The 17,850-nt window shown below is 55.7% G+C and overlaps 1 protein-coding gene across 2 annotated transcripts in view; it reads right to left on the bottom strand.

Annotated features, from left to right (window-relative positions):
- Positions 1-281: 281 nt before the first annotated feature.
- STK11 (serine/threonine kinase 11) overlaps positions 282-17,850 on the bottom strand; it is a 27,871-nt gene continuing 10,302 nt past the window's right edge. The window contains exons 7-10 of one of the 2 annotated variants that reach the window (XM_017834374.1): positions 12,478-12,535; positions 5,582-5,775; positions 2,124-2,228; positions 282-776 (exon numbers count right to left, since the gene is read on the bottom strand). In XM_017834374.1, coding sequence (XP_017689863.1) covers positions 595-776; positions 2,124-2,228; positions 5,582-5,775; positions 12,478-12,535 — 539 coding nt within the window. In that variant the 3' untranslated portion in view covers positions 282-594. Of the gene's footprint in view, positions 790-2,008; positions 2,229-5,581; positions 5,776-12,477; positions 12,536-17,850 lie in introns of both variants that reach the window. The other variant, XM_017834375.1, reaches the window with a different exon arrangement.

Here is a 17,850-nt window from a genome sequence, read left to right as displayed (position 1 = left end):
GTTGTGGCCCCCACCCCGCCTGCTGCAGGAGGAAGGACATGAAACCCACCTGCTGTTTTCACTTTATTTTTCTTTAAAAAAAAAAAAAGGAAAAAAAAGAGAGAGAGAAAAAAAAGGAGCCAAGTGGCTGCCAGTGCCCCGACCCCTTCTGAGCCCCGAGCCCTTCCAAGCCCTGAGCCCTTCCCAGACCTTGATCCCTTCCAAGCCCTGAGCCCTTCCCAGGCCCTGTTCCCTTCCGAGCCCCCGTGCAGCATGCAGGTGTAACAGAGTTCTGCTTTGTCTTAATACCTGGGTTTTTTCCTCATCTGGTTTATTTTAACACATCACGATGTGTAGGAATCTCTAAATATACCGCAAATATAAACAAAACAAAAAAAAAAAGAGGAAAATATATAATATATAACAGTAGTCTAAAACATAAAGTGCACGGCAATGGCTTTGCACGACTCTACACGGCCGGGGGGGCCCGGCAGGAGGGGGGTCCCACGCCCCCGGCCCCCCCATCCCACCTTCCCATCGCAAAATTAAAAACAGAATCAGTGTCTTGATTGGCAAAGAGTGATTGGGGGGGCAGCGTCCTGGCAGCCACAAAGTTCAACTTCCAGGTGTCCGGGGGGTCCGGGCACACGGCCCCGGGGGCTGGCGCTGCCGGAGCGGGGGCGCAGGGAGGGAAGGGGGGCCTTGGTTGGTTTCCTCTGGTTTCTTTTTGGATCGCAAGCACAGTCCAGTCCCAGGAGAGAGGCAGAGCTGGGGCGAGGAGGGGGGGGCACAGGCCCGGGCCCGGGGGTGCTGTGGGGAGAACAGAGAGGAGGGGTGAGGGAGGGCAGGGGTTGCCCAATTTGGGGTGCAGGCTCTGCTCCCGACTGCCAGCAGGTCACACCCTGCACCAGGGCTCCTGCCAGCACCCTGGGATGGGGGAGAGGGGCCCGGGGTCCCTGTGCTGTCCCTGGAGGGTTGGTGGGGGCTCACACACATCTGGTCCCTCAGCCAGGTGAGCCCAGACCCGCCCTGAAGCCGAGGAGAAAAACCCCAAGGGGAAAATGACACCAAGGAATGTCCTTTACGCCAAGGAGGGGAGCATTCCCTTCCTTCCCATGGACCCTCCCCTTCCAGCAGCATCCTGGAGCCCCCAGGCTGGGAGGGGGAGGAGGAGCAGCAGGTCCAGGGAGCCCCGTCCCAGGCTCTGGCTGCAGCGACTCCCTGCACAGGTGACTCACTGCCCCCATGAATTAAAGATGGAGCTGCCACGGCCCCTGACAGCTGCAGGGGGAGGATCCAGCTTTTATTTCGGGCTTTTTTCACACCACAAAGCTGGTCGTGATCCAGGAGATAACAGAGCTCAGCCCCAGCAGCGCCGTGACGAGCATGAGGCCGGGGGCGGATGAGGCTGAACATGAGTCACTGCTGGCTCCGTTATGAATGAGGGGTGGGAAGGAGGGGACAGGGCTTGGAGCCGGGGAAGAAGGAGCCGGAAGGAGGGGGGGAAGCAGGGAGGGGAGGGGAAGGGGCTTGGGCAAGCAGTGGCCTGGCCATGGGTGACACAGACACCTCCCGGGCCAGGGGCAGGTCCCATGGGGGCCTCTCTGGGGACACCCCAGTGCTCAGCATCCCACTGCAGCCCAGCTCCTCTGTGCTCCCAAAATCCAGGAGGGTGGTGAGGCCAGGAGTGGAGCAGGGGGTGCCAGTGCCAAGGAAAAGGGCTGTCACCACAGCCCAGCTGCAGCCCAGCAGGGGAGAGGGGTCACGACAGCAGCTCTCGCCTGATGGGGCAACACCCTGCAAGGGGGAATAGAGCAGAGCCAGGCAGGCAGAGCAGGGGTCCCCACCAGGCAGGCAGAGAGGGCTCTGCACCCTCCAACACCATGGGTTTGGTGCCAGGGACCCTTCCAGGGGGATGCTCAGGACCCAGACCACAAAACACCCCCAAGCTCCCTCCCGCTGCCCACGGCTGGGGCAGACTTGGGTGTCCCCCCTTCCTCGGGCAGCCCCCCCGGGCCCCCCGTGGTACCTGGGCAGAGCTCACTGCTGTTTGCAGGTGGAGAGCTTGCGGATCTTGCTGCTGGCAGAGCAGGCCTTGCGGGAGGGGTTGGAGGAGGCGCTGGCCCGGCGCTCGCCCTTGGCCCTGGTGCTCAGCTGCCCCGGCTCCGTCCCGTTCATGCACACGGCCTTGGGCAGCCCCTTGCCACGGCTCTGCCCGTTCTGCCCGGCCTCCTCCTCAGGCACCTGTCCTGCAAGGGAACGGGCACAGTGAGGGGTGGGCAGAGCCTTCCCAGCACCCGGGAGGGACCTTGTTCCTGCGGGAAACCCGAGCCTGTTCCTGCGCCCTCGAGGAGCACGGGAGAGGGATCCCCAACAGGGGATGTGCAAGGCTGGGAGCCTGAGGCTGCATCTCCCTCCCTCCTCCCCCCGAGGACTGGTCTGACCCCCATTCCCCCAGCACACAGCAGCTGGTTGTTCCCAGCAAACGGGCACAGCACCACAAGGACGGTGTGTCCCCTCCTCCCTGGGCTGTCTCCGAGCCCCCCCGGACTCCCAGGGACCAGCCCAGCTGCTCTGGGGAGCAGAGGGGGGTGCAGACCCCAGCCCCAGGCACTGACTCTGGGGTGCCCAGGGGCTGGGTGTGTTTGCAGAATGGGGCAGTGCAGCCCCCTCTGGCAGGGCCAGGGCTCGGGTGTGTCACCATCCCTTAAGGGGACACCCCGATGGGGCAGGGGCTTCACTTCAGCCCCTCTGCCTCCTCTGCTCCCTGTGACTCAGCAGAGCAGGTGAAGAGCCATTTCCAGAGGCATCTCCCGCTGCCACAGCCGGGCTCGGGTCACATCCCTCCAGCCAGGGAGTGACGCAGGGCTGTGGCCCCGGAGCATTCCGGGTGCTCCCCCCAGGGTGGGGGTGCAGCCCCAGCCCCACGCTCAGGAGCTCAGGAGAGGCTCTGTCAGGCTCCCCCCCACCGGATCCAGCCGAGGCAATTTCCTTCCAGCAGGAACGTCACGCTCCAGGGCCCTTCAGTTATGACTCAGAGGTTTGAGTGGAAGCGAAGGCTGTAAGACGATTATGTATAATTTTCTTTAAAGGATGCTCAATCCTTTCTCCGCCAAGGCCGGGCGGGACGTCAGCTCCGCTTGCGCCAACCATCACCCCACTGCTCGGAGCTGGGGGGGCTCAGGGGGTGGGACAGACACTTCTGCTCTGGGGGGGCCCAGCGGGGGCCCAGCTTGGACCCCTGTGCCTCGACACATCCCCGCTGGCACTGCTGCAGGTCCTCCAGAAACAGGGAGGGGGGGGCGAGTGGATCCTGGGTTACAGGTGCCATCAATTCCCTCTGGATCTGCCCCCATATCCCTTCCAATGGCTCCGAGTGTCGCCACAGCTCCCAGTCACTGGCTTGTGGCACTTACCTGAGTGCTCCTGCCACGGGAAGGGACAGGGACTGGCTTTGGGCACCCAACCCTGGCAGTGCCAGAGCCGGTGGCACTCACTGCGCTCCCGGGGGGATCCAACCCAGCACTCCCGAGCAGCACAGCTCCTGGCCAGGCTCACCACAAGGGACTGAGGTGATGGGGGTGCCTCAGCCCCCCCGGGGACAGAGGGGGTGCCCTGGGTGTGTGTCAGAGCCTCAGACATGCTGTGGCAGTGGCTGGCATGGCAGGAGCACAGAGCTCACACCCCACTATTGACCCCACCATCACCTGATCCCTCTGGAGGGGTGATGGCTGGAAAGGGCCAAGGGGTCCAAGCTCTAGAAGAGGGGGACACGCTGGCCCCAGAGCCCCCCAAGGGCTCAGGGTAAGCAGCTCACAGGGGTCGGGCTGCAGCAACTCCCCAGAGCTCTGGGTTTTTCCTCTCATCCCTGCATCCCACCAGCACGTCTGCAGAGCCTCAAACAACCCCATTCAGAGCCAAGCTGAACACTTCTTCCCCTCCCTCGGCTGAGCTCGGGCCAAGTCAATTAACATTTCTGACTGGGGAGGGAAAAAAGAATCTATCCAAACAGCTCATTTGTCTTTTGTGTGACTCTTCCCTCCTCCCCTCCTTCCCTGCTTCAAAAGCACAGTCCCGGGAGTCTATTATGGATACCAAGGAGGGAGGTGAATCGTGAGCTAATTTTACCTCCTTCACCAATGACAGTTGCTGACGTTCAAATTAATGAAAATAAAAATTCAGCATGGGCTGAAGTCTTGGCAACTGCTGCTGCCCCCGCGGAAGCCGCTGACCCAGCGCTGCGTCTGCCCGAGCAGCTCCTGCCCACCTCACCCTCACCACGGGCAGGCTAAAAATAAAATAAATAAAGGGAGGGCTGAGAGAGGCACCGGGAACGTGGCTGCTCATCCCTGCCACCCCTCACATTCTTAATGGCTCTGCATCCAGCTCATTCAGGCACCAAAAAAGGTTTCAAAATAACACCAGGAAGAGGTTTTGAATCGCTGTTTGTCAGAGCGAGCACGCAGGCACCAGAGCAGCCAGGAACACACCTTCCCGAGCACCAGGCTTGGTTGAAAAAACTCCAGTCCTGGCTGCATTGCCCAGCCTCAGACTGAAAATCCCAGGAGCAGGCGCTGCAGAACAGGGCTGGGGCAGAGGAGGGGTTAATGTAGGGGAGGAAAGAGCACAGCTCGGCCTCCAAATCTGAGAGGCAGCACAAAAGCACCGAGCAGGACATTCACATCCCTTCACTGCACACAAGGATCCTGCCTTCGGGCCACAGCCATCCTCTCCTCCATCCTCTCCATCCTCTCCTCAGCACTTCCCTAGGATGGGATGTTTAACACCGATTGAACCAGGGGCTTGGAACATTTACATCTCCCCACAGAGCTGCATAAATCTTTAAATAACCCTTTAAAAATGAAAGCACTTTCTCAAAGCCCCTTCTTCCTCTGAAGAACACAGGATTTAATGAGGTTCCCTCTTACCCCCCCAAACCCAGCACCCACCCCCACCTATGAGTCACTCACACTCCTGCTCTTGCTGCCCAGCAGAGCCACAGCTGAACTGATCCCTCATGCACAAGGTTTTAATTTATATCTTAACATGGCATCACTGTTAGAGATACAACACTGAGCAGGCTCAAAGGGATCCTGCAGGAACGCTCGGGTGAAAAAATTCACCTTTATTGCCTCTGCAGCTCCCCCACCTCTGCAAACCACACAAACCCTCCAGAGCTGGGGAGCCCTGGGCAGGCCAGGCTGGGACCAGGCTCCTGGTGTGCAGGGGACACCCCCGTGTGCCATGTACCCTGAACAGAGAGTCACTTCAGGGCTCTGCTCCCAAATAACTCATTCCAGCAAAACTGGCCCTAACAATTAACTGTGCTGAACAGCAGGGTCCAGCAGCAGCTGTTCCTGGGAGAAGGGTGCCCAGCTGGCACAGGGATAATACAGGGAGGGGCATCCTGGTTGATCAAATCAAGGACCAAGGCACCCAGAGCACCAGGGCTCACTCACACCACTCCCTAACCAACAGTCTCCTCCTCTGCTGAAAGGACTATTCAGACCCCGAGGCCTTTCCCAAAAAGCTCTAAATGGACAAAAACCCCCCAAAACCCAACCACTTCTGCCCTGCCCATTGCAGCGTCCTTCTCCCCTACCTGGTACTGTGAAGTCCTGAGTGTAGATGATATCATCTTCAATGTCATACAAGTCCTCGTCCTCCTCCTCGTTGTAGCCGTGCAGATCCTCCAGGTAAGGCACCGCCGTCATGCTCCTCCACCGGTCCTTGGTCTCGGGGCTGGGCGGGATCGGCACCAGCGCCTCTGCCTGAGCGTGTTTCTTCCGAAACCAGCTGCAAGAGCCCAGGGCACAGCTGGGTCAGGGCACGGGCACACAGGAGCCCCCACGCCGAGACGGCCCCATCCCACCCCAGTACTGACAGGGATGTGCTTTGGCAGGCGAGGAGGAACAGCTCTGCCCAGGAGCCAGTGCTGGAGTCTGCTGTGGAACACGCTGGGGAGGGACAGGGGGACGGGGAGACAGGCACAGGGGGCAGCTCAGGGCCTGGACACAGAGCTCAGGAATGTTCTCTCCATCACCAGCTCCAACCCAAACTACCTGTAAGTCAAAACACATCAGCAGAGCTGCTGGAGCTCCTGAGTTTTGTTGTCCAAGCAAGCAGGACAGGAGAAACTTCTCCCATCCTGAAGCTGAGGCTGATCCAGTCCAACAGACACCAATTTGCAGGATCCCAGTCTGAGGAGAGGGGCAGTTACTGCAGCAGTTTCCTCTAAAAGCCAGTTTGCACCAAGGCCACAGCAGAAACGTTTCTACTTTATCTTTTTATCCCCCTCTGTCTCAAGGGACTCCTATCACCACCAAAGCCCATCTGGCCAGGAAAGGATATCGGCTCCGAAAGCTGTTCTTAATCAGATCAGGAATCCAGCAGGCTGCTTCCCAGCAGCATCCCAGAGCCAGATGGGATAAACCTCTCAGGTTTTCATCGTACTCCCAGAGCAGGGCTCTGACTCCAGACTGTCTCTGGGGTGTCTCCCAGTGCTGCATGTGGGCACCCAAAGTTTCCTGGGAGTGCTGCTGGGGCCTCCACGCTCGCAGCAAGCCTCTCAGTGCAGGTGGGAACAGAGGTTCCTGCAGACCCAGGTACCTCTAACACACCTCTCCGGCCCACACACGCCCGATGGGACATGAGTGATTCCCAGTCCACAGCTGGCATCCAGTAACTCCTGGCCTCCAACCACGGAGGAGGGCCTGAGCCAGCCCAAGAGCTCTCACCAACCTGAGCCATCTGGTTTTTATCACCCCAGTTCCAAATTCCTTTCAGGAAGGCAGGCTGAAGGCACCTCCTGCGCAGAGCTGTAATTATCATTTTGTTCTAGTCTTACACTGCTTTGACAGTCAGCCTGAAAAAAAGTGGGATTCTAACAAAACTATCAGCAAAAGCACGGAGTGAGGAGATAAACAAATGGAAATGCAGCTACTGGGACAAATCAGGCAGGATTCAAGGGAGGGGTGAACTCTTATCCAGAAACTGCTTCACAATCAGCATCTTTAAACTGTTTTCTCTGCAGTGCTGGAGTTTTGGAGCCAGGCTGCAGCTCTGGGAGTCAGGCAGTGCCTTGTTCGCAGGCAGGAAGCTGGAATTTGTGGAGAGGGATGGGAACTGCTGCAGATCTCAGCTGGCAAGTGTCACCTCTGTCCCCGAAGTGGCACTACAGGGCTGAGCAAAGCCCACGCCAGCTGCCCGACCAGCAGGAAGGGAGCGGGACCAGCGTAACTGGATTGTGGCCAAGGGCTCTCCACAGATCCCATGGATGGCTTCCCTGGTGACGTGGGTGGCACACAGCACTCCTAATGGGATCAATCCACCTCCCTTCCTTGGGACACTGTGCTCACTGAGGAAGTGGCTGCCAGGACAGCAAATCCAGCCTGGGCTGATCCGGCCTGGAAGGATCATCAGCACAGGGACAGAGGAACCAACAGCCACCAGCTGGTTTTGCCAGGGGCACTGGGGCTTGAGGGATCCAAACTCAGCACCAGAGACCTCGAGAGAAGGGAATATCCAGGACTAATGAGATCAGAGTGGCTGCTGCTAAGAGGAGAACTTTAAAGGGAAAAAGCCTGGAAGCCTACAGCACCCGGTGTTTTTATTTTGCTGTATTTCAGCTCTGCCTCACTCTTCCCTCCTGTCCTACTTACCAGGAGAGTAAAAATAGGTTTTTATTAGCAGCAGAAACCTGAATCACTGTACTCCAGTCATTATGCTTCCATCCTCCGGGAGGTGATTTCAAACACTTGCATATGCATATATGGTAATGAGGACAGAGAGTGAGAAGAGAAATCCATTGAAGTTCTAAGAAAAATCAAAGACCTCTTGGAAGGAGCCTCGAGCAATTCTGTGCAGAGTAACGGAGTATTTCCTGGCAAGGATTTTCCAGCAGGGACAGACATTCCACTTTCTGCACTGGTGCTGGAGGTTGTTAGTGAAGATTTGCCTTTCAGCTGAGGAGCACTGGCTCCAGCAACACCCTGATCTGCCTCGGGAAGCCACTGGTCACTGCCTGAGCCAGAAAGCAGCAACTCCTGGGCAGAGATGGCGATGAGACAAAGCCCCTCTTCACCCTGCCCCTACCACCAAGGCAAAACACCAGCTGGGTCAGAGCCCTGCTGAGGAGTGCCCTGTCTCACCACTTATTCCCAGTTTCAGGGATGTTTTCTGAGCCAAGTCCACTGGCACACACAATTACCTGGTGCTTGTGGTGGCTGCTTTAACCCTGAGGGGGAAGAAAAGATTTCTGGTATCTTGGAAGCGCCCCTTGTCCAGAACATCCCCTGGAAGAGGCAGATTCCTCTCTCATCTCTGTTCCAAAGGGCTGGGAGTGGCTAAGAAACGTTTCAGGGTGAAGGCAGCAGTAGTAAGAGATTATTTCTTCCTACTCCACAAGCTTGTTGAGGCACCTGCAAGCTCAGAAGCCCTGGCAAGCAGTGGCACAAGTGTCAATTGTGATCCTGCCAAGCAGCAGTGGGGCCCAGACAGCTGCTGTCAGCCACGGAGAGATAACACAGCAAGGGTCAAGGGCTGAAGGAAAAGAGGAATCTGGGTTGCCCAGTGCTTAATGAGCCCGTCTGGTTTGCAGCTCCCAAGCTCAGATCTCCCATCACAAGTCCTCTCTCTGCTCTTTTCAAGTTCTGGCATAAGCAAGGTTAAATGAAGAATCCGTAAGCGCAGCTGCAGCTTTTCAACACTCCCAGCTATCCACTTCCCACTGGGGTCACACACTCACAGTTTGCTTGGTTTGTACATGGGTGATTCTGTCTGAGACCAGATGCCAAGCTGCAGATCCCTGCCCTGCCAGCCAGGGTCGGGATGAGCCATTCTCCACCTCTCCTGTGATGCCATGCAGGGGCCTCGAACTCACTGGGAGGTCACTGTCACCATAAGCAGCAGATCACAGGGGTCCAGTTTAACTCAGTCCCCTCACAGGCAATTGTGGAAGGCACAGGGAAAGGCACCACATGTCTCTCCCTCCCTCAGAAGCAGGCACAGGAGTCCAAGAGCACAGTCAGCACCTGCAAAGGAGCATCCAGTGGCACCACACACAGATTTCCAAGGGGTTCAGTACCCAGGTTGGAGCAGCACAGCATCCCAGAGTGACTCTCCAAACTCCTGCAGAGAGCAGGAGTGCTGGGGAAGGTGGCACAGCAACCTCCAGGAGGGCAGGAGGAGACCCCAGCCCAGCAGGTTAATTTGCACCTCGGCTAATAAAAGGTGGAAATGCCTCCCCTCTCGTGCCATGAACTCCTGCAATCGGATCCACGGCTGAACAAATTAAGTGTGACACTTGTGGAGAGGGAAGGGAAGATGGTTGCCTTGGAAACAAGGGACAGAGGTAGAATTCTGCATCCACTTCATCACTTTAAGTGCTGCAGCAGGTCAGTGAATTAGTTACAAAATGCAGTGTATGAGCATGAAGCCCTTCAGCAAAAGCACAGGGCAGAGGGGAGGTGGTGGATAATCCATAAAGGAGCAAGTTGGAACTCCCTGGCTCTTGGCAGCTTTCCCTTCCCAGCCCAGGAGCACCAAATATTCCCAGAGATGAGCTACGAGCATCAGTTTCCCATTGAACATCATCCCACACGGATCCTTCCAGGAGAGCAGGTTTCCAGGCTCTTCCAGTGCTATTCAGGGCTGGGAGAGGTTTAACTCACTTCCATTTACAACTCTAGGTCTGACCTGCACAAACTGAGCAGAGCAGCACATCTTGCTTTGTCCTGCTCCAGCAGAAGTGCAGGGACAGGAGTCTGATGCAGAAATTCAGCTGCAGGAGTGAGGAGGGAGGAAGGGAGCTGGCAGGGATGAAACCCAGCACTCTTCCTCCAGCATTCCTCAGCCAGGGCTGCTGCTTCAGGGGGAAAAGCATTTGGAATAGCTGACAGGAGTAACGGGAGGAATGGTAGGATCACTGCTGGGCAGTAACAGGAGCCTGGCTGCCTTCCCTGCCTCCTGCAGCTCCACAGAGCACTCTGTGCTTCCTCAGTGCCCCTGAGCCACTGGATTTACCCCTGATCCCACTGCAGGAGCCCTCACACTTCATGGCAGGTGAAGTGGGGGAGGATGGACCCCGAGCACCAGCTTTGTGGCTGCAGGACACCCGCTCTGTGATGCTTCCCTTGGACTCCCCTTCCCACAGGACAGGGGAGCACGGCCCCCTCCCCTCATCCCGACACCAGCCCGGCCCAGCAGCGTTTGGCTCCAAAGCAAAACCCCTGCCCGGGGCCCGGGGGCTGTTCCTGCTGCTTTCAGAGCACTTTGATGATCCCGACTGTCCGTGTGAGCCAGGCCCCAGGAACAGCAGCTCAGAGACATAAAAGGAGACTTCCAGCGGCACGGAAAGACACCGGGTGATTCTGGTTTGAGCCGGGATCCATCCCAGCAGGGCAGCCCGGGGAAGTCTCTTGATGTTTTTCTGTCTAGTTCCTGTGCCTCAGCACACGGTTTTGGGGGAGGAGTGTAGAGAAACCCAAAATCATTAATGACTTACTCCCTCCCCTGCTCCAAAATCTAAGGATTCTAGAAATCAAATCTCTTCTTACTAAAATGCTTTCCCAAAACCCTCTGACAACATCCAATGGCTGCCTGCTGTCCTGACTGCTGCGTTCCATTTACAAAAAAATCAGGGTCAGGTTAGGCATCAGGGCTAAGCTTCTATTTAAAGAAAAGGCAGGAGAACCAAGCTCTGGATTCTTTAGCACAAAAAGGAGCTGGACAGACACATCCAAGGCCCAAGGCTGCAGGCTCTGCTGTGCTTGATGTAATTATTAGATGCCACAGCAGGAGGAAGGAGGCAATTACTAATAGGGGAGAAAAGCCTGTTAAGAAGCACTGGCTAAGCTCACACAAAACTAATAAGAGCCTAAGCCTTCAAAATGCTCCTGGGTTTGCAGGTAGAGCCTTTCCTCAGCCCCTCTCAGTGCTGTGGGATGAGAAGCCTGGGCACAGCAGCTGTGCCCATGGAGCACAGGAGCTCCACAGCTGCCCTGTGCCAGAGCCCTGTTCCAGTTTCTCTGGCTTTCTAGCTACAGGGTCTCTGGAGACACCTCTGTGCTTCCAGCTGGGCAACACTGACACAGAAACTCACTGCCACGGGGGAGGAGGATAAAATGGAGTACCTGGGCTTGGGGAACCAGCTCAAACACCCAGCAGTGACCCAGGAGGACCCAGGGCGGTGCCCAAGCTCAGGGGCAGCCTCTGCACCCACAGGAAAGAAAGTGCTTTTAGTGCTTTTCTCAAGGCCTATTGATGACTCCACAGACTTAATTCCTGCTTCTTTCCAGTGTTTCCTGACAAAGCATGGGTTTGCCTGCATGGCAAGCTGATCCCCTCTGGTTGTGGCCACTGGTGCAGGGAAAGGCAGCCCTGAATGGCAAATGCCTGTGCCTGCCATCGCCCAGAGCCCTGGAACTGCCCAGGCACGGGGCCTGGCTGCTATTAAGGAGTCAGCCTGGCTGTTTAATTAATTGCCTGGGCAGCTCTATAAGCCCTGCTCCCCCAGCCCTGCTCCCCTGGCCCCTCTGCTCCCTGTCAGAGCACCCTGGGTCTCCCAGGTTCTGGCTGTGGCTCCTCGGACACCTCCCAGGGACCATCCCCTGACAACAGCACATGGCTGCAGTGGCCAGGCTGTTCCAGAGACACAACGGGAAAGCAGCACTGTTCCTGCAGCACAGAGTGGGCTCAGCACCATCCCAGATCACATCCATGCTCTTCCACGGCTCCCAAAAGGGCCTGGGCAGGCTCACAGACAGCGCCTGTGCCGAGCAGCTGCGGTCCAGAGGCTGCTCTGCCTGTCCTCAGAAGCACTTCCCATTCCAAGAGGAGATAAACTGATGCAGCCTCCGCAGCAAAGCATCCTCATGATGCTTTTTGTTCTTGTACTTTTATCCGCCCAGGAAATCTCTGCTCAGAGCCAGCGTGTTCAAACAGATCCTTAAAAAAAGCCTCAGCGATAACGGGGCATTTCCCCCCCGACTATGGCACGGAAAACGGGGGAGGATACGGGGGAGGGAACACTGGGATATTAAAGAGAAAGAAAAAAACCAAACCTTCCTATTGTCCTGAAACGCTTCTCCACATATTGATTCCACATGGAGCAAATACCAGGGGATATTTCTGCCCCCAGACTGGCCAGAACTAACACACGTTACTGAACGGCCCTACTTCAATAACCCAGCTTTAAGGATCCCCTGTTCCGCTCCATTAGTACTTGCTGGCCTCTGGAAAAAATTATCCAGAACCCTTAATCATCCAGAAGCAGGCACACCACGAACAGACTTCCAACATATTCCTTATTTACCGGTCAGCAATTCCACTGCTTTACCGGATGCTCTAATAGGAGGAAAAAAGCCAAGTGGAGGTTGCCAGAGCCCCAGCAGAGCTGGAGGAAGGAGACTGAGTGACTTCCATGTGTCTGCTGTCAAAAGGAAACAGGAGGTGAGAGCAGGAGCACAGGTACACGAGCAGGAAGGGAATAACACTCACTTGTGCTGCCTTATCTGCTGTATTGAGAACCTCTTGGCTGGGTCGTATTCCAGCATCCCTGAAAAGAAGCAGAAAAGGCCAGGTGTGATCACGGGCACTCAGCTGAGCCAAGGCCAGGAAGCACAAAGCTCTGCCCTCCCCTCCCCGCCCTCCCTGCCAGCCATGCTGTGCCCAGTCCTGGCAGCTCCAGGCAGGATCTGCTGCATCGGTCACGGGAAGCTCAGCACAAAATCCCAACCCCATCACTGACCACCTGAGCCAGTCTGTCCCTCAGTTTCCCACCTGCAAAGCAGATCCAGCCCTTCCTCCCTCCCGGTGCAGGGACTGAGGCTCCTCCAGCCCTGGATCACAGGTCCAACCATGTCTCCAGGCAAAGAGCATCAAGACTTTGCATTTCACAGATAATTCCATTGAACTTTCTCCAAGGAAGAGCCAAAGCCTCAGGCACAGCATATGTCCAGTTGCTCAGTGTCCCAGATACTCCAGTCTAGTGGAATTATATTCTGAGATACAGTCAGATAGAACCTACTGCCCATCCTTGTGCCCTGGCCAGGCCTGGATTTCTGGGGTCATCTGAGGGAACTGGGTGGGGGTGAAGAAAAGCAGCTCATCTATATTTTCTCTGGGAGAGAGAGAGATGGATTCCTTAAACAGCCTCCCAGGGTGCCCACTCTGCCCCACTGCCTTTCAGAAGCTTCACAGCTCAACAGAAGGGAAGGAGCAAATTTTGCCACATTCTTCAGAAATGAGCCAATGGGACCACAGGAGCCTCATCCAGCAGCATCCAAGATATTCTCCAGTGAAAGTTCCAGGAACATATTGACTGGCAAACAGGAGTTTGGAAAGTCAGGACTGGAGCAAACAGTGCAGAGGGCTGGGGAGAGCCAGGGTGAGGACAGAGAGAACACAGGGATGGGAGATACATCTGGATGGACATTTGGGAAGGGGGGTCTGGAAAGACACATCCTAGTTCAAGTAGGAAGCTGCAAGGGCCTTTTGCAGGTTAGATCCTGCAATTCAAAGGTCATGGAAGAGATAAATCACCAGAGCATGTGTGGTAACCAAAGCTGCTCCAGGATATCTTCCCTGTCAGGCCGTTCTCACCACACCCCTGACAGTAACATGGGCAAAGAGGGGGGACAGGACAGGGCAGTGAGGGAGGGCTGAAGTTATGTTCCCCCTCAGAACCCCAAATACAATTTGCCCTGGCAATTTGGGAAGGTTTACCTGTGCTGGTGACAGCACTAAGAGCTTTAAGGCAGATGGGATCACTACTGACCCACATGACAGCACGTGAAGTAGGTCAAAGAAACACGGAAGGAGCTCTCCAGGTTAGAGGTCAGGTGCATGCCAGGCCCCTGGCTCAGGAACTTGAGGCACTGGAGTCCTCAGAGCCCAATTCCTCAGAGTTTTGGATTGTTTGGATTGGGTCTGGAATGTCCCAACATCCCCCCACGCAACCTGTTCCAGAGCTCAGCCCTGGCAGCAAAGGAGTTTTCTCACGTTCAGATGGAATTTCTCCTCACCTCAAGTTCAGAGGAAAAAAAAAATCCCGCACCTAATTAAAGGACCTATTAATAAGATGATCAGACAGCAGTTTCACAGCTGAGCTGCCCAAATGAGTTGGCTTTTTTTTTTTTAAAGAAATAGGACTGCAAAGAGCTCTTACATGAACTTTAGGGGACAAGAGCAAGTGCTGGCTGGGTTCTCTTATTAATGTCATCAGAAACAGGGAACTCAGGGCACCACCCACTCCCCCAATTTATTTATTTAAAGACCACATTTCAAGGTGTTTTTGAAATTTAAGGCATTTACCAGATGAAACCGGTACAAGCAGAGGAAGAATTTTAAAGTCAATGATTAAAAGAGGCCCAAGAGCAGCAGTTAGAAACAGCCACAGCACAGGGAGCTCTCAAGCCATTAAAAAGGCAGAAAGAAAATAATTGACCAAAAAGAGTATTTACTTTAGTGAAAAACGACCACACTCGGGGCAACGTTTGAAAGAAAATGGAAAGTCTCCTCGCTGAAAATGCACATTCGTACATTCAGCTCTGAGTCAGCTGTGGCAGCTCTGTGGCTCGAGCCCTGCACTGAGGAGAGGCTTCGTCAAGACAAAACATCATGTTCTATTCACCAGGCAAGTCCTCCCGCAGCGCCTGCCCGCAGGAGCCGGCGCTGCCATTTAGGGTAAAGCCTTCCCTGGAGTTTATCTGCGCAGGGATGGGACAGGCTGTGCCAGGGCGATGCCTCCGGAGGCCCAGCTCCAAGCCCTGCTCCTCGGGATTCCCGGAGCAGTCGCTGTGCCCATACATGGGCTACCACAGAGCCACTGGGGCTGCTAAAGCCCTCTGAGGTCACCGAGTCCCCCTGTGCCCAATGCCCACCTTTGTCACCCAGCCCAGAGCACTGAGTGCCACCTCCAGTCATTCCCTGGACACCTCCAGGGATGGGGACTCCAAACCTCCCTGGGCGGCCCCTTCCAATGCTTGACTATCCTTTCCATGAGGAAATTATTCCTGAAATGTAAAGTCCCCTCATCGAGGGAGTATCAGATATTAAACTGATAAGAACAGACACCACACAGTCGTACCCACTGCAGCACCTCCACAGCCTCAAACCCCTCTCCAATCATGGAAAGTGGCAGTCCAGGGACTGGAGAACACGGATCTGCCCTCAGACCCTCACAGCCCCCAGCCCACACATTCCATGATCCCGGACAGGCACAGCACTACAACCTGGGCCAGAATTCTTGGAATTCAGAACAGTCTCAGGTACGGGACTGGAGAAGCAGGAAGAGATCCAGCAGCAAGGTTAATGAACTCACCCTGGATTTCCCTTCAGTCTCCAAGTTGGATCAACATTTAAACAAGTACTATAAAAGCAGTGTGAGGCCAATCTGTAAATGGAGACAGGACTTTCTCCCTCTCCCTCACCCTGCACACACTCAGCCGGGTGTTCCGGCCACAAACTCCCTCTGCAGGCAAATCCCGGGCCTTTGATCCAGCACAGGCCTCTGGATGGGCACAAACACCCTCCTGCCACCTCCGGGGGCTCCTGCCATGGCACAATTAAAGCATCCCACTGTCAGCAGGACACATATCCTCTCGCTGTCCTGCCAAGGAAAGGTCATGGCAGCGAGGAAACAAACTGCTACGGAACCAACCACCGTGTCCCAGGTCACAGGGCCTGGAAATCAATTCAGATGCTGATTAATGCAGAGCTGCAGCCTCAGAGCTTCCTCTTCCAGTAAAAGTCTATTACCAGGGGGAGGAAAGCTGACCTTGTGCATTTTTCTGGTCCAGAAGCAAAGTGCACACAGTTGATAAGCCATGGGCAGATGCTGCCAGAAGAACCTTAAGGCTATTTATAAACTCTTCCACTCTGACACATCTCTCCTGACTGCACACACAGAGCAGCACCAGCCCTTCTCCTTTCCATCCCTGAAGAGTATAAATAAAGCTTCATCCCTGATTAGGGAGACAAAACGAGGAGCAGCATCCCAACTAATCTGTGGGATATACTGTCATGCGAGTGTCTTTACAAGCCAAATACCACAGAAGCTTTAAGTCCTCTAAACTCTGCTCTTCTGGAAAGGGGAACAAAGATAAAAAAAAGCTCAAGGGGAAGAAAAAGTAAAGAAACACTATAAAAGTGGTCAATGGAGGAACAGGAAAACCTTAAAAAGTGTGTTTGTGTTTTCTTCACAGCCCTACAGGGCCTGTGGTCAGCACAGCCCCCGCAGACAGAGGAAATGAGCACTTTGCAGCACTGAATTCTGCCTCACACCAGACCCAGACCAAGCACTCGAAGCCCTGCAAGGGCTTTTAGAGCCTTTCAAAGCAACACAAAGGCAACATGAAACCTCCAGTGAGCCGGAGCTGAGCTGGGGGTGTCTGTGCTGCTCACACAACCACAGCCACCAGCCACTGACAGTCCCAACCTGCAGGCACTGGATTCAGCTCCTGCTGGCTGCAGGAGGAGCGGGCACTGACCAGGAAACGCAGACCTTCTGGAGGAAAAGCAGGAACTAAATAAAGCACCCAGGTTTGTCACCATAGCTACCCAGAGCCACCACTGCACAGCTCAGCCCTGGGCCTCGGCAGGTGCTGGGGAGCTGGTCAGGCCTCCACAGCGGGGGGAACTGGGGCAATCCCACCCCAGGATTCATCCACCTCGAGGCCAATGGGCAGTCTGACCACTGGAAAATGTGTGTCACACCAAGCAAAGAGGAGTATCAGGAGGTTTTGCCAGCTTTTACAATGTACCACGTGCATACAGCAAGATGAGGGGTGGGAGAGTGTTCTTAAGTGGGTGGGAGGAGAGGAAAAGGGATCCTTAGGGCTTCCCACTGCCCTGGAAGAAGGGGACACATCCACCTCCTCCCAGACAAGCTCCTCTCCTCACCAAACCCACCCAACTGGCACTTCTGTGGTGCCCAAGTACAGGAGGGATGCAAAGAGCCAGCCAGCAGCAAGGATGAAGGAGATTCAGGCTGTGAGACACAGACAGAGGGCACCAGGTACAAGGCTCCTCCATGTAAAACCAGGCAGAGGGAAGAGCAGGAAATTCTGACTCCAGATCTTACGCAGGGGTGGAAAGAGAACTAAAAAGGGAGTTATTGTGCTAATGAAGCACAAGACTTTAAGCTGTCAATATGCTCAGCACAGGAAAAAGAGAAAACTGCCACGCTCCTTTTCCCTGGGGGAAGCACTAAGTGCAGCTGAAAGGCTGATCAGAAACCTCCAAGGAGTTCTGCTGGATGCTTCAGGAGAGCGGCAGCTGCTCCAGCCGGACCGCAGGATTTACTCCATTGGGGCACTTCCCAGCTCAGAAAGAGGCTGTGTTCAGTCAGCAGCCACAGAGCAAAGGCCACACGGCGCTCAGGACACCATTCCCTGGGGCAGGCAGCTTTGGCAGGAAGCACATCAGGCAGTGCCTGGCCGTGAGCAGCGGGCTCAGCGGAGCAGTCGGATCCCGGCTGTGCCGAGCGCCGTTGGAAGCGCTGCCTTATGTAATGCCTTGGGAGAGCTGCTAAAGCTGGCTAATGCCTTTGGAAGCACATGGAAATAACTGATTTCATCGCTGGCACGGGGCCAGAGAAGCTAAAATAGCCTCTGAGGGGGCCTGCGGGGGGTCTGGCACCTCCTCGGTGCCGGGGTCCAGGGAGCCCCGGCAGCGGCGCTGGAAGAGCTCGGACTGACAGCACCACCTGCCGCCGGCACGGCCGGCACCCAGCCAGGAGCCCTGCACGGAGCCTGTGTCCCTGCACCCAGCCAGGAGCCCTGCACTGAGCCAGGAGCCCTGCACGGAGCCTGTGTCCCTGCACCCAGCCAGGAGCCCTGCACCGAGCCAGGGGCCCTGCACCGAGCCAGG

This window comes from Lepidothrix coronata, unplaced genomic scaffold (genome assembly GCF_001604755.1).
Source record: "Lepidothrix coronata isolate B3197 unplaced genomic scaffold, Lepidothrix_coronata-1.0 Scaffold233, whole genome shotgun sequence".
Classification (NCBI taxonomy): domain Eukaryota; kingdom Metazoa; phylum Chordata; class Aves; order Passeriformes; family Pipridae; genus Lepidothrix; species Lepidothrix coronata.
The sequence above is the reverse complement of the archived record's forward strand: the minus strand, read 5'-3'. Positions and strand labels throughout refer to the sequence as shown.